The sequence below is a fragment of the Hyla sarda genome, chromosome 1 (assembly GCF_029499605.1).
Source record: "Hyla sarda isolate aHylSar1 chromosome 1, aHylSar1.hap1, whole genome shotgun sequence".
Classification (NCBI taxonomy): domain Eukaryota; kingdom Metazoa; phylum Chordata; class Amphibia; order Anura; family Hylidae; genus Hyla; species Hyla sarda.
This window is the reverse complement of record NC_079189.1, coordinates 534,337,473-534,362,373: the sequence shown is the minus strand read 5'-3', so window position 1 is coordinate 534,362,373 and position 24,901 is coordinate 534,337,473. Positions and strand designations below refer to the sequence as shown.

Genomic DNA, 24,901 nt, shown 5'->3' with positions numbered 1-24,901 from the left:
CGACATGGACAGAGGTGTCAGGAGAGAGCACCGTGGTCAGACTGCAAAGAACGCCAGAATTTTCTCTGTAGTATAGAGTAGCTGATAAGTACTGGAAGGATTAAGGTTTTTATATAGAAGTAATTTACGAATATGTTTAACTTTCTGACAGCAGTAGATTTGAAAAAAATTGTTTCCCACTTGTTATACACCTGAGTTCCCCTTTAATTCTATCTTCCTCCCTGGATATCATATACACCTTATAGGACCTGACCTGGTCCAATCTTGGAACATTGGTAATAATTATTTGTGTATGACTGACCTAATTGTCTATCCATCACTTTTGATCCTTGTCGATAAGATCTTTACACTTGCCCACTTTTTTCATTCTTCCACCACATCAACTTCAAGAACTGTCTGTTCACATACTAATATATCCCACCCCTTGACAAGGGCAATTGATATTTTGGCATTCATATTTTTCACTTCACTGTACCTAGATTTGTTATTTAAAACAGTGGCACCTCCAGGCACAGCGCAAAAATAATTGGTAATTTTCAAGTGCCAGCTGCGCCCGCTAGTGCTGCATGTTAAGAGCAGACATACATTATTAATAGTCACTTACATATGTAAGATTGAATATATAACCAAGTGACATGTCATGGATGTGGTTACCTGCGGCACGGAAGCTGGTGTTTCCAAGATTTCTAAAAGCTTTTCTCCAGGTTGTGTGCGGATAACATCTACTATTAACTTTTTAGTTCTGCAATGAAAGGAAGATGGAATACATGAAACTGTATATTTCAGGAGGAATACTACCGCTATAATAGATAAAAACATAAAAATACCAACGCCTAGACGTGACAAGTTGTGCAAATGACAGAAATAGTTTCAAGCTTCCATTTATGCACAAGGGTCTCTGCTTCTGCCATATATCCAGTGCCCACAGTTCTGTTACTAATAAGTTCTATAGGCATCATGACTGTACAGCAGTGTTCCTTAAAGGGGTACTCCGGTGGAAACCGTTTATTTTTTAAATCAACAGGTGCCAGAAAGTTAAACAGATTTGTAAATTACTTCTATTAAAAAAAAATAATCCTCCCAGTACTTATTAGCTGCTGAATACTACAGAAGAAATTTTCTTCTTTTTGGAACACAGAGCTCTCTGCTGAATCACGAGCACAGTGCTCTCTACTGACATCTCTGTCCATTTTAAGAACTGTCCAGAGGAGGAGAAAATCCCCATAGCAAACATATGCTGCTCTGGACAGTTCCTAAAATGGACAGAGATGTCAGCAGAGAGCGCTGCACTTGTGATGTCAGCAGAGAGCACGGTGTTCCAAAAAGAAAAGAATTTCCTCTGTAGTATTCAGCAGCTAATAAGTACTTGAAGGATTAAGATTTTTTCATAGAAGTAATTTACAAATCCGTTTAACTTTATGGCACCAGTTGATTTAAAAAAAAAAAAAGTTTTCCACCAGAGTACCCTTTAACCAGGGTGCCTCTAGCTGTTGCAAAACTACAACTCCCGGCATGCCTGGACAGCCTTTGGCTGTCCAGGCATGCTGGGAGTTGTAGTTTTGCAACAGCTAGAGGCACCCCGGTTGGGAAACACTGTTCTAGAGTCTAGCTTAGCTCAAAGGGAAAGGGAGCTGAAATATTTAGCTCTATACAATGTGTTGAGCTGAGGTCCCACCTGCATTTACTGACTTCTGTATATGCCAGGCTGCTGTAGAAGATAATCTGCAAGCAGGACCATACTTTTAGGGGTTAAAGGGGTTGTTTATACATCAACTGGCTCCTGAAAGTTAAACAGATTTGTAAATTACTTCTATTAAAAAATCTTAATCCTTTCAGTACTTATGAGCTTCTGAAGTTAAGGTTGTTCTTTTCTGTCTAAGTGCCCTCTGATGACACGTGTCTCGGGAACCGCCCAGTTTAGAAGCAAATCCCCATAGCAAACCTCTTCTAAACTGGGCGGTTCCCGAGACACGTGTCATCGGAGAGCACTTAGAGAGAAAAGAACAACCTTAACTTCAGAAGCTCATAGGTACTGAAAGGATTAAGATTTTTCAATAGAAGTAATTTAAAAATCTGTTTAACTTTCTGGAGCCATTTGATATATAAAAAAAAGTTTCTTCCTGGATAACCCCTTTAATTAACCATATAAAGTTACAAATATAATATATTAATATTATAAATAAAGTTACAAATATAATATAAAATATATTACATTTCATTGATGGTGACAGGTACCATTTAAAGAGTTTTTGTCCAGGATTGGAAAAAGGAGTCTGTTTTTACATTTTGTGGAAACAGCGCAACCCTTCTCCATGAGCTGTGTCTGGTATTGCAGTTCCACACCACTGATTTGAATGGAGATGAGCTACAATATCATATTCTCTACAATAAAAGCTAACATTGTAGAGAATATGATATTCTTTGGTCTACAAATACTAGACCTGTTTCTCATTGCTGCTGGGTAGATGAAAATATGTCAGGCCATTTTACTTACGATTTACGAGTGTATGTGAGGGGGCATTATGACAACACTTCTAGAATATGAAAAATGTGTGAGTGCTTCGGTATTGCAGTTGTTCCCATGTCGGTTGTTTATTATAGCTATGAAATGAACGTCACATTCCATTACATGGGAAAGTTTGCAGCCCAATCTCTAAACAGTCAAATCACAAAACTATGCATGTCTATACTAAATTTACTTGAGCACATTTTGATTACATTTATTAAAAGGAAAAAAAAATTGTCATCCTTAAGGGAGAAGTCTCATGGCTGGAAGTACAGAAAATCTGCAGGATTGGGGATAAATTTTAGATTGCGGGGGTCCGACTGCTGGGGCCTCCCACAACCTCCCCCAAAGCAGCGTGTCATGACCGCGCTGGAAGCGGGGGCCGCCACGCCCCCTCCTCATATCTCTATGGGAGAACCGTTCGTCATTCTTCGGCTCTCCCTTTTGAGATATATGGAGGGGGAGTGGCAGGGGAAAGTGTGTGGGGGGGGGGGGGGGGGGGGGTCATATTGTGCTGCTCTGGGGGAGAGCCGGAGTTGGACCCCACCCCCGCAACCTAAAACTTATCCCCTATGCTGCAGATAGGGGATCATTTTTCTGTACTTCCAGGCATGAGACTTCTTCCTTCGAAGCAGTTGTCCAGATATGGGGTCTTTCTGCTTTATAGCTCTGCTCCATAAGAACATTAGTTACCACTGGTCAGAACTTACGTTATGAAAAAAGAAAAGAATTGAAACTAATGGCCCATCTCATTAGAGCAGTGCTCCCAACCAGAGTGCCTTCAGCTATTATAAAACTACAACTCCCAGCATGCTCGACAGCCTTTGACTGTACGGGCATGTTGGGAGTTGTATTTTTGCAACAGCTGGAGACACCCTGGTTGTTAGAGGCTTGGGACGATGCACTGTTCCTCCACCTATGCTTTATACTACAGCTCTGCTTGTTCTAAGTCACATAAGCAATTTGTGTATAAGCAAAAAAAAAACGTGACAAGAAACTTACTGGAAGGGCAGGACTGATTTCCAATACAACAAATACAAAGAGATTATTTTCTACTAAAAGCATCAGTGAGCAAAAGTTAAAGGGGTGCTGCAGCGAAAAGTAACTTATCCCCTATCCACAGGATAAGGGATAAATGTCAGACTGCGCAGGGGGTTACTTTGACTGCTGTGAGCTCCTGTGATCTCCTGAACAGGCCCTGACTGGGGGCAGCACGCGCTTCATTCCTTCTCTAGAGAGACCTACCTGAGTGTGGGGTCTGGCATCTCCAGAGCTCCCATAGAAATTAATGGAGCGTGTGCCGTCCCTAGCAGCGCTCCTCTCAGAGGGCAGGGGCCTGCTCAGGAGATCACAGGGGACCCTCCACAATCTGATACTTATCCCCTATCCTCACCGGGACAGGACCCTGGCACTATCAATAAGGAGACGGTAGACGTCACATGCTCCATTCATTTCTATTGAAGCACTGATAATGCCCGAGAGCTGTACTCTAGTCTTTTCGGCGCTCCCATAGGAATGAATGAAGCAGCAAGAACTCCTCACTGAGCGCCGGGTCCCATCAGCTACTTATCCTCTATTCTTTGGGTAGGGGATAAGTTCTTTTTCACCGGAGATCTCCTTTAACCTATAATTGGAGCCTTCAAGTCCTCATAAGAACAGTTCCGTAATGATGGAAATAATGGCATTCACATATTGCTTTTTTTTTTATTTCCTGATAAATGGGAGAGAATCTATAACAGAGGCCTCTGACACAGATGTGAACAGAGCCTAAAGGTGCCCAAACAAATTAGATAGCGGTAGGTTGTTTGGCTGTCTGCTATTCCTCCCTAACCCATGATACAAAACTGAATGAGGGCAATAAGCCCCTTTCAGACTCCTTTGGGGGTGGCATGTTTATTATAAGAAGCAGAAGAATGGGGCATGTTGAAATTCAATTTTCCCAATGTTTCTCCCCCCCCCCCCCTCCCCACTCCTCACATCATCTGCCATGAGTTAGGGCATCCCCATACACATTAGATCAGTGTTTCCCAAGCACAGTCCTCAAGAGCCCTAAACAGGTCAGGATTTGGGGATATCCCATACAGAAAACACTTGTGGTGATGCCTCATGCACTGACCAGAATTGTATCACCTGTGAAAGACTTAGGAAATCCTGAAGACATGACCTGTTGGGGGGACTTGAGGATCATGCCTGGGAAACACTGCATTAGATGATTCTATGATCTTGGTTGTTTTCATGCCATCTTTTGTTGTTAAAATTTATTCTGTATTAAATTTCTTACTTGATCATTAGGCTCTTCATATCCTTATCTTCTCCTTCCCGCAAATCAAACTTGCTGGTCAGTGACAAGGATATTTCGGTTTTTGCCATCTGACTGAGTGCATTCTCTTTGTTGGGATCATTGGAGTCAATTGCTCCCTCACCTGCCATGACAAGTTATATAGTTAGCTTTTTACTTTCACTTTGCAAGAGTCAAATCAGTGTTTTAAAATATAATGATACTACATTTTAAAATATATGTAATTCACTTCTGCTCCACCATTCATCCCTACAGATTCTTACTAGTAAGTGTTTAAACAGCACACATACAGCTTCTGTCAAATCTGCAGAAAACAGGTTTGTGCACACAGGCTTCTGTACAGCAGCATAGATGACTGAAAGCATAATGGAGTCTATGGAGATTTAAGGAAAAATGATATAACGTCATCAGATACCCCAACTCTATGCAACTCGCTATGCGAAATATGCAGCTGTAATATGATAAAATATCCCACTTTAAGGAATGAGTTATTTTAGGATCCCTCACTCCCCATATCAACTATTATCAGTATTAGGCTTGAAAGCGGTATACCAAGGTAAAACTACTAATCCCCTATCCACAGTATAGGTGATAGGTGTCAGATCCCCTTGGACCCTTCCATGATACCTATCCTCTATCCTGTGGATAGGGGATAAGTTATTGCCGTCCTATCATTTAGTATATGATAGTTGTCCTTAATCTTCATTTTCACAGCACATACAAGGGTGGCACAGAGATGTAATCTTGCCCTGAGATCACAGTCCCCAATAAGAATCACATTGCTGAATTCTACACTTTTTGCGTTGTCCAAGGACCAATGTAACAGCATGTGTAAGTAAGTTGTTAGTGACACAGTGCTTTGAGTGAGTATAAACAGCACAGCGCCCCCATGTGAGGGCCTTCAGGATCTAGCATCCAGGCATCTTTGTCTTACTGGCAGTTTTAAAGCACTGAAAATAAAAGAATAATCTTGGAGCACGGACCTGGTGAGTGGCCACTCGTTTTTTCTTTTTATTACATCCTTTACCTTGTACCTATACTTGAAAATTGCCTTAATTTCTCAGCATGGTTAGGCTAGGTTCACATTGCCGTTGTGCTCCATCCCATTTTGGGTCAGTTCAGCTCTTTGTTTTTTGTGCACCGAACGGGTCGGAGAACAATGGACACCACCAGGTCCAGAAGGATCTGTGGTGGCCCAGTATGGGAGGTGTTACCCCGTACCTTTGCTGACCTGTCAGGCAGCCTCCTGCCGTGTCCCCTAGCCCCCCCACATCTGTTTATTGTAATTGTATATAATCCCTATGTTATATATGCAAGAGTGATCTATCTTTAAGACTGTTTACCATGTGATTTGTCATGTGATTGTTACCCAGGAGGTATCAGTGACCAGGTGACCAATGGGATCCCACCAGAGTCTCCCCCATATAAGCCCTGGGGGGAGCCTCTGCATGTTCTCTTAGTCTTTGCTGAGGTCAAGTCGGGCCCAATTGTGAACTCAGGGCAAGGTTCCAATTCTGGGTCACCCTTGACAGGTGCTTAAAGGGCAAGAATCAGCAAGGGAACATAGGAAGGCATAAATTCATGCTTAAGTTCCTAGCCTTTTACACCTTAAATGGGGGAACACAGTGACTGAACAGAAACCTACCAAGAACACTTACCAGAAAACATAGATGGTGGTTACAAAGACTTTTTACCGTTTTTGAACATGTGACAGGAAAATAACAAGTAATATTCATCTATACTTATCTCGTCCCCCACAGAACACCAAGAGGGAAATTACAAGACAAAAGCAAACCACAATAGCATGCTAAATACAATAAAATAAGTTTGGTTTACCAAGAAAAGACTCGACGTCAGGCACTGTACCAAGAGCCTCGAGAAGCTCATGCAGAACGTCATTGTGGTCTGGGGATATTGCATCCTGATGTTCTAAAAGCAGCTACAAAGGAAAAAGGGACAACAGGGTCATAAACCTTTAGTCATGTACAAACCTGACAGCTCCACAAAACTGACAGTACATCTAAGAAAAACGGTGAAAATTGGGTATATTCTGTAAACATATATACTCTCAACTTGTGGTCTCCATTTCATGTTAGACTAAAACTTTCAACATGCATATATTGAAGATGTTAAACTACAACACCCAGCATGTCTAGCAGAGAAAGTTTAGTTCTGCAACAGCTTTAGAGCTGTACAAACTGGATAGCACAGGATTAGACCATAGATAACATTGTATGGTAGCGCCCATACTTTTTCTTATATGGCAGAGGTATTTCAACAGCTCATTAGTGGAGAGTCTGTGTTTACATACTGGGGGCATTAACACAGGTCTTACCTACAAGTGCAACATTTTAAAGTATACCTCTATGGTAACAAAAGCGAGTATTTATCTGTGTTTACCATATTTTAACACTAGATGGACAAGGTCACCAATGGAAAGTGCTTTGGTGGCTAACTGGGGTGTTGGCATGTATATAATACTGGTGGGGTACTGTGACTGGAATAAAGTTTATGACGCGAGGGTAGTGTTGACCACCACAATCCAAGGGTAGTAGCTTCCTGGGCCAAGCGCTAGGCAAGAACGACAGCAGATGCAGGAAATTACTCAATTTTGCCAAATACACACAAACAGTTCAACATTTAGTGCAAAGATCGCTGAGGAGAATGCTTTAGGGATCACCATTGCTTCTAGGCACTATGGGAGCTTCTTGCTTGTTGAGATTTACTTTGGAAGGTCTGAACTTGACTGTGTAGCTTGTATAAGACTTAAGAGCTGATAAAGAAGAGAAGTTGATCCAGCGCTTGGGTAAAATGTTCAGCTTAATTGTAAATCCATTTAAAAGCAAAATTCACTCCATAGTGCACAAAACGTGACCATCCGGATGCGTTTCCAGCGGATCACCGTTCTTTATCACAGACCTCACACTACACCTCCCTTATATTAGGGAAAGGGAAGAGGAGGAGTGTATTACGTTATTTCTTCACAAGTGTAGGTTAAAAAGCAATTAAGAACACCACATCAACTTGGAAAAGAAGCTGTAAGCAAACGTATGCAATGTGAACATGAGTCAACCTACATGGGCGCAGCATGAAAGTGAAAAGCAGATATACACATACGCTGAAACCTTCGCCTGGGTTCGGTCCGTTCATATATGCGTTTACAGAGGCTGAATAGAGACAAGTGAATATAACAAGGTATATACAAAAAATTCAAACATTGCAAAATCACATGAATAAAAATGAAGAAGGTGTAACATGATGTGCACTGCAAGTCTGTTAATAGTATTCATTCATAACGTGTCAGCAATTCTTGTATAATATCGAGACCTGTGGGGGCACACGTATCTAACATGAATTGCCAATATGCCTCCCTATTTTGAAGTTTCTTACACAGATCTCCACCTCTCTTATTTGGGCATACTTGTTCAATAGTATAAGTTCTGAAATTGTTCTTAGAGCAGCTATGTTTTTCAATAAAATGCAAAGAGGCACCTGACTTTGAGCGAGTAGTGTTTTTACTCATGTCATAGAGATGCTCCATGATGCACGTTTTTAATTTTCTTTTGGTACACCCAACATATTTTAAATTGCAGCTGATGCACTATATGACATACACAATGTTAGTGCTGCAACAGATAAGGGGCTTCTTAATAAGAAACTCCCTGTTACCTGTTGTGTTCTTGAAGGTCTTGGTTAATTGGACATATTGGCATGTTTTACAGACTGTTTTACCGCAGCGATAAAAACCGCTGTGGTGTAACCAGGTGCAAGAAGAAGAGTTAGCTAGCATGCTGGGCGAAAGTTGATCTCCTAGAGTAGGGGCCCTCTTGGAAACTATTGAGCATCCTGCTGATAATATCTTAGACAATATGGGGTCTTCTTTTAGGATATGAAGATGCTTATGAATGATGATTTTAGCTGTTTTAAAAAGTGGAGAGTATGTATGTGAGGGCCAAAACCGTTTTCTTGTTGAGTGGACTCGTCATTGCTTAATAGTAGTGAACGATCTTTATGGGATACTATTTTATCCGCTCTATCAATAATCTTATTTGTGTACCCCATATCTTTTAATCTTCTTAATAGTCCCTGTTTGTGATGTTGATAGGTTGCTTCATTACTTCTGTTCCTTTTTAAACATGTTTTCACCTACTGGGATGGATGAGATTGTGTGACTGGGTTGATTGCTATTGGCTCTCAGCAGTGTATTACCAGATAAAGGTTTTCTATACGTAGCAATTTGAATATGATGATTATCGTCAACTGTGATGTTTAAATCCAAAAAAGAAATCTCATTTAATGACATATGAAATGTAAATTTTAAATTATATTGGTTGTCATTCATGTATTGAATGAACAGTGGCACGGAAGATACATTGCTACTCCAGACAAAAAGAATATCGTCTATGTACCTTCCATATCACTGTAACTGTTGTGCAAATTGATTGTGAGCATAAAAATGAATTGATGCTACCAATATGACATTGTTAAAGGGGTATTCCAGGAAAAAACTTTTTTATATATATCAACTGGCTCCAGAAAGTTAAACAGATTTGTAAATGACTTCTATTAAAAAATCTTAATCCTTTCAGTACTTATGAGCTTCTGAAGTTAAGGTTGTTCTTTTCTGTCTAAGTAATCTCTGATGACACGTGTCTCGGGAACCGCCCAGTTTAGAAGCAAATTCCCATAGCAAACCTCTTCTAAACAGGGCGTTTCCTGAGACAAGTGTCATCAGAGATTACTTAGACAGAAAAGAACAACCTAAACTTCAGAAGCTCATAAGTACTGAAAGGATTAAGATTTTTTAATAGAAGTAATTTACAAATCTGTTTAACTTTCTGGAGCCAGTTGATATATAAAAAAAACCTTTTTCTTGGATAACCCCTTTAAGTTCGCAAGGAATGGAGAATAACGGGCCCCCAATTTAAACGCCACTGTATTTAGGTCAAACTCAAAATAATTGTGCAACATTAGAAAATGGGTTACTTGCATAATGAATTCGCATAAGTCAGGTGCATAATTGCTAAATCTTTTAAGATGGAATTCTAATGCTTCCTGTGCTACCTGCCATGGAATGCAGGTATAGAGCGAAACTACATCGCTTGTGACCCACACCCATCCCTCTCTCCATGTGATGTTGGTCAGTTGTGACAACACATCCTTAGTATCCTTGAGGAATCATGGCACACACTGTACTAAAGGCTGGAGGAGTAAATCCAATCAGGAAGATAATCTTTCAGTAAGGGACCCCCTAGATGACACAATCTGTCGCATGGGGAGGGGAAATCCCCTTGTGGGTTTTAGGTAGGCAATACAGTACAGGTGTGACAAGATTTTTGACTGATAAGTACTTGCGCTGTCCCTCCGTGATGGCTCCCAGAGCAATGCCCTCCTCCAAAAGTTTATATAATATTTTACTAAAGACAACAGTGGGATTGCCATCCAGTTTTCTGTAAGTACCAACATCATTCAACATATTTTGCATTTATGTAATGTAATCTGACGTGTTCATAATGGTAACCATTCTGCCCTTATCAGACATTTTGATAGTAAGATGTTTGTTATTTTTAAGGGCGCGAATGGCGAGATTATCACGTTTGAACCTTTTACCATTAGTTTTATTACCTAGGGCAGTAAATTCTTTAATTATACATTCCTGAAACAGTGTCATACATTCTGCCCTGGACTGAATAGGGTAAAAATGTGGATTGGGAATTGAAGGATATTCAAGTGTTGGTGACAATATTTTTGTCACCAACACTTTGGGCAAAATCTAGATCTTGCAGCGATACAAGAGATTGCTGTTCCCTAAAATTCATAGCCCTGGATTAATTCAATGTCTCCTGATTGCTGGACTTTGTTCTAGTATAGAGATGTCGCGAATTGTTCGCCCGCGAACAGTTCCCGGCGAACTTAGCATGTACGCATTCGCATCGCCGGGCGAACATATGTGAAGTTCGATCCGCCCCCTATACTTTAACATTGCGGTAAACTTTGACCCTGTGAGTCAGAGTCAGCAGACACATTACAGCCAATCAGCAGCAGTCCCTCCCTTCCAGACCCTCCTACCTCCTGCACGGATGCCATTTTACCTTTATTCGGCATGCTGCAGGCTTAGAAAGTGGAGGGACAGAGAAGCTGCTCCTGCTGTAATAGGGAAAGCGATAGCTAGGTTACTGCTAGGTGGTGTATTCAGGGTCCACTCTACTCCTAAAGCACTAGTCTAACATCTGCTTTAAGGACAGCACCCAAAAAAGCCCTTTTTAGGGCTCAAATATCAGTCTGTGTGTCTTGCAACTGCTGGAGGCACCCTGGTTGGGGACCTCTGCTTAAAAGGGGAACTGCGCTGGCAACCTTTTTTGCTCATTGTCACTCTAGTGCAAATCACATTTGGTGTGTGGGTAAGTTCACGTCACAGTTGTGATATTTTTTTGCCTGCAGGGCTAATTGTGTCACCCTAGTGCAAATCACATTTGGTGTGACACTTGTGCAAAGTAAAAAAAAAAAAAAAACTTTTTGGGCTGTGAAATAAAACCAGTCAGTTCACGTCACAGTTGTGAGTTTTTTGCCTGCAGGGCTAATTGTATCACCCTAGTGCAAATCATATTTGGTGTGACACTTGTGCAAATTTAACCAAAAAAAAAATTACAGGCAGAGGCAGGCCACCCCGCAGGGGCCGTCGTGGTGCTGGGATTCCCTTTGGCCCTAGAATAATGGCCAGTGTTCAGAGGCCACGTACCCTGAACACTCAAAGTTCTGAGGACATAGTTGACTGGCTATCACAAGATACCCAATCTTCTACAGCTTCTGCTCGGAACCTTGACGCACCATCCTTCTTCTCTAGCTTAGCTTCGGGCACCTCTCATGCTACCACTTGCCCGCCCACCACCAACACTAGCACAACAGCAGCTTTACTTGATACTTCAGAGGAGTCATTTACACATCAGTTTGAAGACATGAGTGATGCGCAACCATTATTGCCAGAGGATGTAGTTAACAGGTATATGTCTCAGTCAGGCAGCATTACACACATGGACGTACGGTGTGATGATGATATTGTACCCGCTGCTGCTTCCTTTCTTGAGGTGTCAGATAGCGCTGAAGGTGTTGATGATGATGATGTGTTTGTGGATGCCACGTGGGTGCCCGCTAGAAGAGAAGAAGAACAGGCTGAAAGTTTAGATGTGGAGACAGAGAGGAGGAGGAGACGAGTTGGACGCAGGGGGAGGTCGTCGCAAGGAGCTAGTGGCACAGTCAGACAGCATGCATCGGCACCTGGGGTCAGCCAGACGGGACGCCAATCAACGCATGCTGTTGCCACCACCAGAATGCCGTCATCGCAGAGCTCAGCAGTTTGCCATTTTTTTGGTGTGTCTGCCTCTGACAACAGTGAGGCCATTTGCAACCTGTGCCAGAAGAAACTGAGTCGTGGGAAGTCCAACACCCACCTAGGTACAACTGCTTTGCGAAGGCACATGATGTCACATCACAAACGCCTATGGGATCAACACATCAGTACAAGCAGCACACAAAATCAAAGCCGCCATCCTCCTCCTGGTCCAGCATCTTCAGCCAGGTATACCACTGCTGCCCTCCTTGCCCCCTCTCAACCATCCGCCTCTCTGTCTCTCGCCTTGAGCAGTTCCTGCTCATCTGCCCACAGTCAGGTGTCTGTCAAGGAGATGTTTGAGTGCAAGAAGCCAATGTCTCAAAGTCACCCCCTAGCCCGGTGTCTGACAGCTGGCTTGTCTGAACTGCTAGCCCACCAGCTTTTACCATACAAGCTGGTGGAGTCTGAGGCCTTTAAAAAATTTGTAGCCATTGGGACACCGCAGTGAAATTTTTTTGCACAAAAGGCAATCCCTAACCTTTACTCCATTGTGCATAAGAAATTATGGCATGTCTGGCACACAGTGTAGGGGCAAGGATCCATCTGACCACTGATACCTGGTCTGCAAAGCATGGTCAGGGCAGGTATATCACCTACACTGCACATTGGGTAAACCTGGTGATGGCTGCCAAGCATGGAATGCGTGGCTCTGCAGAGGAGTTGGTGACACCGCCACGACTTGCAGGCAGGCCTGCTGCCACCTCCTCTACTCCTCCTACTCCATCCTCTTCCATAACTCCTCGGCTGAGTCCTCTTCCAATGCTGCGTCTTGCTCCACATCACCGGCACCCCCCCAGCTCCCCAGGTGCTATTCCACATCCCAGATATGGCAGTGTCACGCCATCTTGGGGTTTACCTGCCTCAAAGCGGAGCGTCACACCGCACCAGCGCTCCTGTCTGCCCTGAATGCACAGGTGGATCATTGGCTGACTCCGCACCAACTGGAGATCGGCAAGGTGGTTTGTGACAACAGAAAAAATTTGTTGGCGGCATTGAGGTTGGGCAAGTTGACACATGTGCCTTGCATGGCACATGTGTGTAATTTGATTGTACAACGCTTTGTGCATAAGTACCCAGGCTTACAGGATGTCCTGAAGCAGTCAAGGAAGGTGTGTGGCCATTTCAGGCGTTCCTACACGGCCATGGCGCACTTGTCAGATATCCAGAGGCGAAACAACATGCCAGTGAGGCGCTTGATTTGCGACAGCCCGACACGTTGGAATTCAACACTCCTAATGTTCGACCGCCTGCTCCAACAAGAAAAAGCAGTCAATGAATATTTGTATGATTGCGGTGCTAGGACATCATCTGCGGAGCTGGGAATTTTTTTCCCACGTTACTGGACACTCATGCGCAATGCCTGTAGGCTCATTCATCCTTTTGAGGAGGTGACAAACCTGGTCAGTCGCACCGAAGGCACCATCAGCAACATCATACCGTTTGTTTTCTTCCTGGAGCGTGCCCTGCGAAGAGTGCTGGATCAGGCAGTGGATGATGGTGAAGAGGAAGAGTTGTGGTCATCATCACCACCAGAAACAGCCTTATCAGCTTCGCTTGCTGGACCTGCGTCAACACTGGAAGAGGATTGTGAGGAAGAGGAGTCAGAGGAGGAATGTGACTTTGAAGAGGAGGAGGAAGACCAACCACAACAGGCATCCCAGGGTGCTCCTTGTCCCCTATTTGGTACCCGTGGTGTTGTACGTGGCTTGGGGGAAGAAGATTATACCTTCCCTGACATCACTGAGGACGAGGAACGGGACATGAGTAGCCCGGCATCCAACCTTGTGCAAATGGGGTCTTTCATGCTGTTGTGCCTGTTGAGGGACCCTCGTATAAAAAGGCTGAAGGAGAAAGACCTGTACTGGGTGTCCACGCTACTAGACCCCCGGTATAAATGTAAAGTGCCTGACATGTTACCGCGTTACTGCAAGGCGGAAAGGATTCAGCAGGTCCAAAATAAATTAAGAAGTATGCTGTACACAGCGTATAAGGGTCATGTCACAGCACACCAGGAATCTAACAGGGGAAGAGGTGAAAGTAATTATCCTCCTCCCACGAACACGCCGGCAAGGACAGGATGCTATACAGACATGCTGTTGATGGAGGACATGCAGAGCTTTTAAAGCCCTACGTATCGCCACAGCCCTTCGGGGTCCAACATCAGAGAACGACTTGACCGACAGGTACCAGACTACCTGGCCTTAACCGCAGATATCGACACTCTGAGGAGCAATGAACCCCTTGACTACTGGGTGTGCCGGCTTGACCTGTGGCCTGAGCTATCCCAATTTGCGCTCGAACTTCTGGCCTGTCCCGCTTCAAGTGTCCTGTCTGAAAGGACCTTCAGTGCAGCAGGAGGTATTGTCACTGAGAAGAGGAGTCGCCTTGGTCAAAAAAGTCTAGATTACCTCACCTTTATTAAGATGAATGAGGGATGGATCCGACTGACACTGTGTGATACATTTGATTGAACAAGGCCTGATCAGATGAGCTGCCTTGGGCCAAAAATGGTCCACGTGCTGCTGTATGTTACCTCTGAATGCCGGATGACTTGCGTGACTTATCCGCCACCAACTAGGGTTCAAGCCGCAATGTTTTAGGGCACTTTCTGCCTGGCGAAACAAACAGAAACTTTTTTGGCCGCTGCTACAGCAGCGGCTGCAACAACAAAAACATTTTCAGGCATGTGTACATGCCTAATTTTTCTGGCCTCTGGTGCTGCACTTTTTCTGCTGCTGCAATTTTTCTGGCCGCTGCTTTCATCTTGATTTGATGAAAAATTTTATTTTGAAAAGGATTTCTCTGTGATTTTCACCGTCCTGCATCATAGAGTCTTCTGGACTTTCTGATAATTTTAACTTACATTTTCCAGAGTACTAACCATTACACCAAGGAACACTTGTTGCGTGTGATTTTTTTAACTTAAATTTTCAAAAATAAAATACAAAGAGGGATGAACTGTTTCTTTATTTGATGAAAATTATTATTTAGAAAATAATTTCTTTGTTTCTCCATCCTGCAGTCTTCTGGACTCTTGGATATGCGCTTGTTCTTATTTTTCAGCCATGTGTACATGCCTAATTTTTCTGGTACTCTCTGCTGACATCTCTGTCCATTTTAGCAACCGTGCATATTAGATGTATGGTAAGGGTAGCATGGTGGCTCAGAGGTTGGCCTTGGGTTCAAATCCCACTATGTGCTGCCTAAAGGGGGGCTCTAAGTATGTGCTGCCTAATATGGGGGAATCTGTGTGCTGCCTAAAGGGGGATCTAAATATGTGCTGCCTAAAGGGGGCTCTATGTGCTGCCTAAAGGGAGGCTCTAACTATGTGCTGCCTAACATGGGGGAATCTATGTGCTGCCTAAAGGGGGGATCTAACTATGTGCTGCCTAAAGGGGGGATCTAACTATGTGATGCCTAAAGGGGGGGGGGGGGGATCTAACTATGTGCTGCCTAAAGGGGGCTCTATGTGCTGCCTAAAGGTAGGCTCTAACTATGTGCTGCCTAATATGGGGGAATCTGTGTGCTGCCTAAAGGGGGCTCTAACTATGTGCTGCCTAATATGGGGGAATCTATGTGCTGCCTAAAGGGGGATCTAAATATGTGCTGCCTAAAGGGGGCTCTATGTGCTGCCTAAAGGGAGGCTCTAACTATGTGCTGCCTAACATGGGGGAATCTATGTGATGCCTAAAGGGGGGATCTAACTATGTGATGCCTAAAGGGGGGATCTAACTATGTGATGCCTAAAGGGGGCTCTATGTGCTGCCTAAAGGGAGGCTCTACCTATGTGCTGCCTAAAGGGGGGCTCTACCTATGTGCTGCCTAATATAGGGGAATCTATGTGCTGTCTAAAGGGGGGATCTAACTATGTGATGTCTAAAGGGGGCTCTATGTGCTGCCTAAAGGGGGCTAAAGCACGTTATTCCAAAGAATTTAGGAATAATAGGTGATTTATGCCCTTTATGGATTAAAACCAGACTCTGCATCAACTATGTAATTTTCCATGGGAGTTTTGCCATGGATCCCCTCCAGCACGCCACAGTCCAGGTATTAGTCCCCTTGAAACAACTTTTAAATCACTATTGTGGCCAGAAAGAGTCCCTGTGGGTTTTAAAATTCGCCTGCCCATTGAAGTCAATGGCGGTTCGCCGGTTCGCGAACATTTGCGGAAGTTCGTGTTCGCCGTTCGCGAACCGAAAATTTTATGTTCGCGACATCACTATTCTAGTATTATCCACTTAAAAAAAAAATCTTTTTATGGTAAGATTCCGTACAAAAGAAAAAATAAAAATTATTGATTTGAGAGAAATTAAGTCCTTTAGATAGTAACTGGACTTTTTCATCTGTCAGACAGATAAAAGATTCAGGACCCCTTGCGGGGAGTTTCCCGTTTCCTAAGTTGCCGCTCCGATACCGCATTTCCTTTTGTGCTTTCTGCTGCCTCTGCGACGTTTCTTGGTTGTCGCTTGTTGCTTTTGGGTTTGCGGTAGTATGACTTTTTGTATGATTTTTGGCTGCTGTGTGGTGCTGGCATCTGGCTCTGAATTATCACTGCTTTCCGAGTCAACTTCTGAGGAGCTGAAAGTGACTTTTGCTTTGGTATGAGATGTGGGAACACGTTGTTAATTTTTTCAGAATAGATTTGAGTAATCGTATTGTATCTCTCCCACCTGCCCCACTCATACACTTGGTTTAACTTGTAATTGTTAATGTCCCATTGGAATTTTATTTTTTTGGTCTCCATAATTTGATTCTCCAATTTCTCAACATTTTCATTTATTTTTTCAATAAGCGTGTCATAGTCCGGTAATTCATTATACTGCAAAGCCTCCTCTTTTAAGATGTCGATTTCCAGTTGCATGCTTTCTAGCTCTTTATTCTCATATTTCACAATGGATCACATGATTTGTAATGAACAGTCAGTCAAGGAATCGTTCCATTCTTCCACAAACTCACTGCAAAATATTGTAGTTGGCACTTTTTTTGAGATGCAGGCCTCTTGGGATGATATCCTTTTGCAGGTAATTATTCAAGGTTTCTTGATCCCACCCTAAGCGTGTCTCATGATGCAGCAGTGCCTCTAAATTATGCCGTAACACCTTGAAATTCACCTGATTGCAGTCAGGTCTTGCTGTGGATGAGAACAATTGTGCTGCCTTCTGCGAATGATTCCTATTGCCCGCCAATAGGTACAAGCCCAAATGCGTTTAAGCAGAAAATATTCTTGTGCACAAATAGGAATGATAATAATAATTATTATTATAGTGTTTATGCAAATATGCTGCTGATGGCGGGGGGAGCACGAACACAGTCCAAATATCAAGATAGCAGGAAAAGAAAGTCAGCTCCCCTCCCACTGAACCTCTCCGCATGGATCCGTACTAGCTGGGTACATTGTGTAAGCAAGAAAGAAGAGAAGTTGATCCAGCGCTTGGGTAAACTGTTCAGCTTTATCGTAAATCCATTTAAAAGCAAAATTCACTCCATGGTGCACAAAACTTGACCTTTTGGATGCGTTTCGAGCAGATCAGCATTCTTTATCATAGACAACAGACCTCACACTACACACACTATAATATGTTGGGTGTACCAAAAGAAAATAAAAAAAGCGCATTATGGAGCACCTCTATGACATTAGTAAAAACACTACTCGCTCAAAGTCAGGTGCCTCTTTGCATTTTACTGAAAAACATAGCTGCTCTAAGAACAGTTTCAGAACTTATACCATTGAACAATTATGTCCAAACAAGAGAGGTGGAGATCTGTATAAGAAACTTCAAAATATTGGCAATTCATGTTAGATAAGTGTGTCCCCACAGGTCTCAATATTATACAAGAATTGCTGACACATTATGAATGAATAGTATTAACAGACTTGCAGTGCACATCATGTTACACCTGCTTCATTCTTATTCATGTGATTTTGCAATGTTTAAATTTTTGGTATATACCTTGTTATATTCACTTGTCTCTATTCAGCCTTTGTAAATGCATATATGAACAGACCGAACCCAGGGCGAAGGTTTCAGTGTATGTGTATATCTGCTTTTCACTTTCATGCTTTCTACACTTGTGAAGAAATAACGTAATACACTCCTCCTCTTCCCCTTCCCTAATGTAAGGGAGGTGTAGTGTGAGGTCTGTAGTCTGTGATAAAGAGCGGTGATCCACTTGAAATGTGTCCAGATGGTCAAGTTTTGTGCACTATGGAGTGAATTTTGCTTTTAAATGGATTTACAATAAAGCTGAACATTTTACCCAAGCTCTGGATCAACTTCTCTTTCCAGCTTACACATCGTACCCAGCCAGTACAGATCCGTGTGGAGAGGTTCAGTGGGAGGTGAGATGACTTTCTTTTCCTGCTATCTTGATATTAGGAGCTGACAAACACTGACACTGCTCTTCACTTGGGAATCCTAAGTTAGGGCTTACCGCCAGACTGAACCTATTTGGTCCAGAGTTGCCTGAGGCTTTCCATCTCCTGCTATCCTTTCAGAACTTGACTTGCCTGGTCTGCGGGATCCTGTGAAGGGCGTTGTTGCTCAGGAACAGATAAGTGCAGCAAATGGATCTCCTAGGCCTGCCCCCATGTGGTGAGGTACAGGTCCACAGCAAAGGTCTCAGCGGCATCCACTCTCTAGACTGAACTAACTAGCTCCTCCTAGTCTAGCCAGACTTAGGGGAGCAGGGCAGCAACCCTGATTTGCTGAAGCAGGCATGTTATCCCCTCAGCATCCTCCTGTACAAGCAAGTAAACTTCTTAATGCACATTAAAGCATAAAAGTGCATTGACAGTATATTACAGTGCAATAAATTGTACATTTAAACTTGAGTAGTGGGCCTGGAACAGACACGCTAGGTGACATCCACCTGACAGGTCAGGAAGACAGGAGTGTTCTGTACCAGGACACCACAGTGCCATATTGATGTCTTTTATTTCTTAACAGTGTGGTGGAATTATCTAGTTCCATGTGGTGGTAAAGAATGATTGTGGTGTGGTGGTATTATTATTATTTTCTTTTTTTCTAACTCCACCTCTTGAGATTGGATGGGGGATCAGAACATGTTGCTGTTAGTAAGGAATGTGGTGGCATAAAAAAGTGCCTAATAATTTTAAAATTTTCAGTCCCCTCATCCCCTACATATACAGCAAATAATAAGAGGCCTACACTATTTTTATTTCCTTCCATTTGATTTGATTTTTGTCAGCTAGTAACTGCTTTATTCAGAACAAATACTAAAAGTATTGTGGAGCACATTGTTCCTCCTTTTAGAGGATCTAAATGTTACATTCTGAACATCTGTTTCCAATGCATGGTAGTTTTTTGTTTAAAAAAAAGAATTCTTGTGTTTCATTTAAAACAAACAATAACAGATGAAACAAATTATTACTTGGAGCAAAGTGAAAAAAGCTTTTTAATTTCCTCAACCAAGTCTTAAAATACTGTGTGAAATATCTAGTCTTCCACATTGTATTGATTGATAACAGTGCACATCAGTGTGGGATGCCGGCACCCTCACACTGACTGCTGGCAGGAATGTCAATGACACAACGCCGGTCACTGATCCTCAGGACGAAGACAGAAATGCATGTGGGTGTAGTTCTTTGCTACAGTATATTTAATTCACATCCTCCCTTGGACACAAAGATTAATAACTGGTCTCCAGAAGACCCCTGAGTGTTGAGTCACTGTCTCATTTCATAGTCACAAACAGTTCTAGAACAATTTTTATTTTACTTTTATTCAAATTTCTTTAAAAACATAAGTGCAAAACTTAATAAAAACATAGGAAGGAGACAAGAGTCCAGGATGATGATAGACAGTAAAGGATCCACGTAGGGACCAAGCGTTAAACAAAATAATTGCAGTACCGGTTGAGCGGTGTTCACAGTATCGGCAAAGGTGGGGGAAGAAAAAAAGGATGGGGTGGGCAGAGAACACATATGGGTTGAAGGAAGCTAGTTCCAGAGGAGTCCGTAATGCACAGGTGGGGACAACCCAGGGACCAAATGAGCAAACCAGCTATCCACGACAAAGCTAGAGTAGCCTCAGAGACTGAGTGAACCCGGAGGGCCTCCAGGTCGTACCACTCTGTATGCAGAAAAGGTATAATTATATCGCCCATCTCCTGTGCATTAGGACACAAAAATAAAGGGTTTTCATTTTTGGAAAAAGTTCTTATTCCCAGTCAGCTTGTGTCTTTCTGCATCGACTCTATTTAACCCCAAGATCACCCTCAATTGGGAGATGGGCATAGACACATCCGGCATTGTAGATGAGAGCCACTGCATTAAGAAGTAGTCTCAGTTTCTCTGACAGAGCAGGTAATGTCAGGGTGTCTAGAAAACGTTTTCCCTCCCCTGCTCTGTGGAGGGAGAGAAGTACAGAGACGAAGAAAACTCCCCGAATAGTCTATTTACTGAATGGGGATCCCTCTGGGTGACCCCAACCAACACATAGGCCGAGGGGAAGGCACCTTTCGTCACTCTTGCTAGCAATTTTCCTGCCTTGTTACCCTGCCTTAAGAGATCAGTTTCGTAGATTGACCTATACAAGTGTTCTCTTCTATCCAGCCATAGCTCAAAATTGGCCCTTGTCTCTTGCCATTCGGTCTTGTTGCCCTGAGAGGAGGAGGAGGAGGCCACGAACTGGAAATATGCAATTGTTAGAGCTGCACTAGCAGATTTAAAGCCCTCCAAGGTCTTCTGTTTAAGAGAAGCACAGATGGATATTATTTCACTGTGCAGGACCGCTTTCGCTGTTGCCCAGTATAGGACTGGGGCAGCAGAGCAAGCTGTGTTATAGAAGAACAATAATTCACATGGGCCAAAAATGTCTGCCTTATTTTCCCAATATCTAGAGGTTCAGGTATAGCGACTAGTGTCTGTTAGCTACTGGTGTATTGGGTAACCAGTAAGACATTTAGCTAATGGTACATATAGGCACCAGTTACTATTAGCGAAAGTTGCATCTAGTAACCATAGATGCATACAGTAACCTCCCTCTGTGCATACAGTGCTCAGTCTCTCTGAGCCAGTGGTGTACACAGTGACCAGTCTCCCTGAGCCAGTGGTGTACACAGTGACCAGTCTCCCTGAGCCAGTGGTGCCTACAGTGATCAGTCTACATGAGCAAGTGGTGCATACAATGACTAGTCTCCATGAGTCAGTGGTGCCTACAGTGACCAGTCACCATTAACCACTGGTGCACACTGCGACTGGTCTCAATGATTCAGTGGTTTTCATAGTAACCAGTCCCCATCAGCCAGAGGTGCCTACCGCTTTATCTGTACAATGATAGGAGACTGGATAATCTCCTGACTTCACATAGTTTTGGGAATCTAATTTCCCTATCTCCTACACACTTGCTAGAGACAATTTTATATGAAGCCAAATGACCCATCATTAGGTTTCTGGAATAAGGCAGAATGCAGGATCCCACAGAAACAGGGGCCAACATACAAACTACAAAGAGATATTGTCAACCCTGGCTATAGTACTGCAAGGCTGCAATGCTAACCACAGAGCCACAACGATACTATCACCTACTTCATTGAAAGGGAACAGTTTCCTGTGGTCATTTATTTATCTGCTATGAGAAAGACGCACAAAAGTGGTTCAGTAAACGTGCAAATAATCTAAAGTGATACACCCTGTTAATATGAACCTGCTGTTACATCATTCCTGTAGCTCTACATAGGATATCATGCAAACAGGAATGTGTAACAAGTACATAGTGCCTTTTCTTTTACACTTTCTTTCTCCGGGCCTTGAAAATGTATTTATTTTTGTCCTAATCCCCCCACCCCTCCACCCTCCACCTCCCCTCCCGCCCCGTCCATAGTTTTATTACCAAGCTCTGAATGAGAAGCTGCACCCTCCTCCTCCTCATTTTACTAATAAAACAATAGGTATGCTTTAATAAATTGGACAACCAGACTAGTGTCTTGTAGATACTAAAATCCCTGGAGAAAAATGTAGATATCCAACAGGAGATTTTTAATGATTGGCACTGGAGAAAAATGGCTTAAATTTCATACATGGCACAAGCATCTTACTGTGAGCCACACTTTTACCCATTGTGAGCCACAATCTACATTTCTGTCATAGGGTCTATTCACATAGCAGAATTTCCACTCATCCGCCCCAATTACGCTTCCACTTCTGTGGATTTTGTGCAGAATTGGTGCGGAATCTGTGAAGTGTGAATGGGAGTGTGGAATCCCATAGAAGTCTATAGGGCTTTAATTTGAGGCAGAATTCTGCTAGCGGAGATTCTGCCAGGTGAATAGATCCATAAACTGTGATAAATTCACCACGCTGTGAGAGGCGATCTCTTTTATCCACAAGTGGTGAGAAATGTCTTTATATTTTCCCATCAAATAAAATGGTCTCATGTTCGCTAAAACACACATATAGTAGACATATTTCAGATTTATGAACAAGGCATACTTACCGAATGAGTATTGATAATTTCTTCTATTGAAATGTATATGATAGGCTTGCTTAGCGTGATCAGGTCAGAAAATTCGTCAATATTGAATTTCTCCTCAGGTTCAGGAACTTCACAGGCAGCTTGAAAAAATTTTCTACAGACAAGTAAAAAAGATATTTGCATAACATCGCATATTGCGACATTTCATAGTTTAAAGCCAACAAAAAAATGTAATGCAATAAGGAATCATACTAATGAAACAGATAAAGGAAAAGTCACAAAAACCTATAGAAAAGTGGAGGACGCATTGATAGCAGCCATAGGACCCCATCTAGTTAGTAGAAACAATGTTTTGGCAGATAAAAACCATTTGGCCCATCTAGTCTGCCCAATATTGTGAATACTCATATCCCCTCTGTCTTGTCTTTTTTCGATACATTTTAAGGTCCTTTACACTTTCCTGGTAAGTTTTATCCTGCAACCCATGGACTAGTTTAGTAGCTCTTTTCTGAACTCTCCCCAGAATATCTATATACTTCTAGAGGTACGGCCTCCAGTACTGGGCACAATACTCCAAGTGAGGTCTTACCAGTGCTATGTACAGCGACATAAGCACTTCCCTCTTTACTGCTATTACCTCGCCCTATACATCCAAGAGCACTTCCCTCTCTACTGCCAATACCCCTCCCTATACACCCATGAGCACTTTCCTCTCTACTGACACTACCTCTTCCTATACACCCATGAGAACTTCTCTCTACTGCTAATACCTCTCCCTATACACCCATGAGCACTTCCCTCTCAAATGCTAATACCTCTCTCCATACACCCAGCACTTCGCTCTTTCTACTGCTAATGCGCCTTATACACCCAAGAATTCTGCTAGCATTTATCTGATGTAAATAAGACAGAATGCTCCACAGCATTCACATACTGTAGTGGTTATCAAAACTTAATTCCACAAGAATCAATCCCGACTTTGGGAGGGAACAGAGAGGCATTTGCTGCTTTATCTGGTCCCTAGGTCACTTCGTAGTTCTCCACCCATAAGTACAATTACAAACAGAATGCACGCCCCCACAAAAGTTAACTCTTAGTACATCTGGGCATATTCAGGTACATACATGTAACTACCTATTCACACCTATGCGTTATTTTTAAACACATCTACATTATGAGTAAAATCAAAGCACGATAGCACCCCTGTTTATGCTTTTTGCCCTTACATAGCTACTTCCTAGTTAAGTCCCTATACTGCTTCAATGAAATACCATGATTACATTAAATGCTGAACACATCTATGTCATTATGTTCATTTAATACTAAAGTACCCAATGCCCGAGTTTAAATTCTGATAGCAGTTTCTTTTTTAAGCAGTGTTTTTTAAGTGAGTTTTTATCCCCACCCCCCTCGGACCCCCTCTATTCGTAATAATCCCACAAAGGTTGTGTCTTTTATATTGCCTTCAGGTGTTTCGCGCATATGTTTTATCAATTTGGGAGATCCTTTTGCCGTTGTTATAGATTTAACATGCTCAGAGAACCGCACATTGAAGGGCCTAATAGTTTTTCCCACATAAAACATACCGCATGTACATTTTATTGCATATACCACCAATCTTGTGCGGCATGTTACCCTCAATATCTCACGCCTCAATTGGACAGTCTGACCTGGGCACATGTAGCTACACCAGTTTCAGGACCCACACTTAAAATTTCCTTTTGGGATATATTTGGCTAGCCAGCTATCTTGCGGTGTATTAGGGATCGACCGATTATCGGTTTGGCCGATATTATCGTCCGATAATCGCGATTTTGGACATTATCGGTATCGGCAATTACCTTGAGAGAAGGGGGGGGGGAGGCGATGGGGCAGTGGCGGCGGCGGCATGTGGGCAGAGAATGGGGGGGAGGCGATGGGGCAACTGTGGTGGTTCGACTCAGGACAGGCAGGGGGAGAGAAGCGGGTGGCAGTGGCGGTCTCTGGCACCGCAAAAGCTGCTGTAGTTCATTGATTTAAAGTGCCCGCTTTAAAATCATTGATCTGCAACGGCTTCTGCCCCGCCGGGGGGGGGTTTGAAATAGCCAATAACTTATACCGAAATATCGGTATAAGTTATCGGTCTGAAAGGTGACAGATTATCAGTATCAGTATCGGCCCTATAAAAACAATATCGGTGGATCCCTAGTATTCAGACATCCCTTGACCAATTTATCTTTAAGACTGGTTGTTCAGTGACCAGAGGTTTTTTCTTCACCACGTCCCGCAGA

At 42.9% G+C, this 24,901-nt stretch overlaps 1 protein-coding gene across 3 annotated transcripts in view; it reads right to left on the bottom strand.

The window, feature by feature from the left end:
• IQGAP2 (IQ motif containing GTPase activating protein 2) overlaps positions 1–24,901 on the bottom strand; it is a 293,295-nt gene that overhangs the window by 16,375 nt on the left and 252,019 nt on the right. For all 3 annotated transcript variants that reach the window (XM_056540352.1, XM_056540362.1, XM_056540373.1), the window contains 4 exons: positions 22,653–22,785; positions 6,642–6,744; positions 4,788–4,929; positions 655–742 (listed from right to left, as the gene is read on the bottom strand). In XM_056540352.1, the coding sequence (XP_056396327.1) occupies positions 655–742; positions 4,788–4,929; positions 6,642–6,744; positions 22,653–22,785 (466 nt within the window). The remainder of the gene's footprint in view (positions 1–654; positions 743–4,787; positions 4,930–6,641; positions 6,745–22,652; positions 22,786–24,901) is intronic.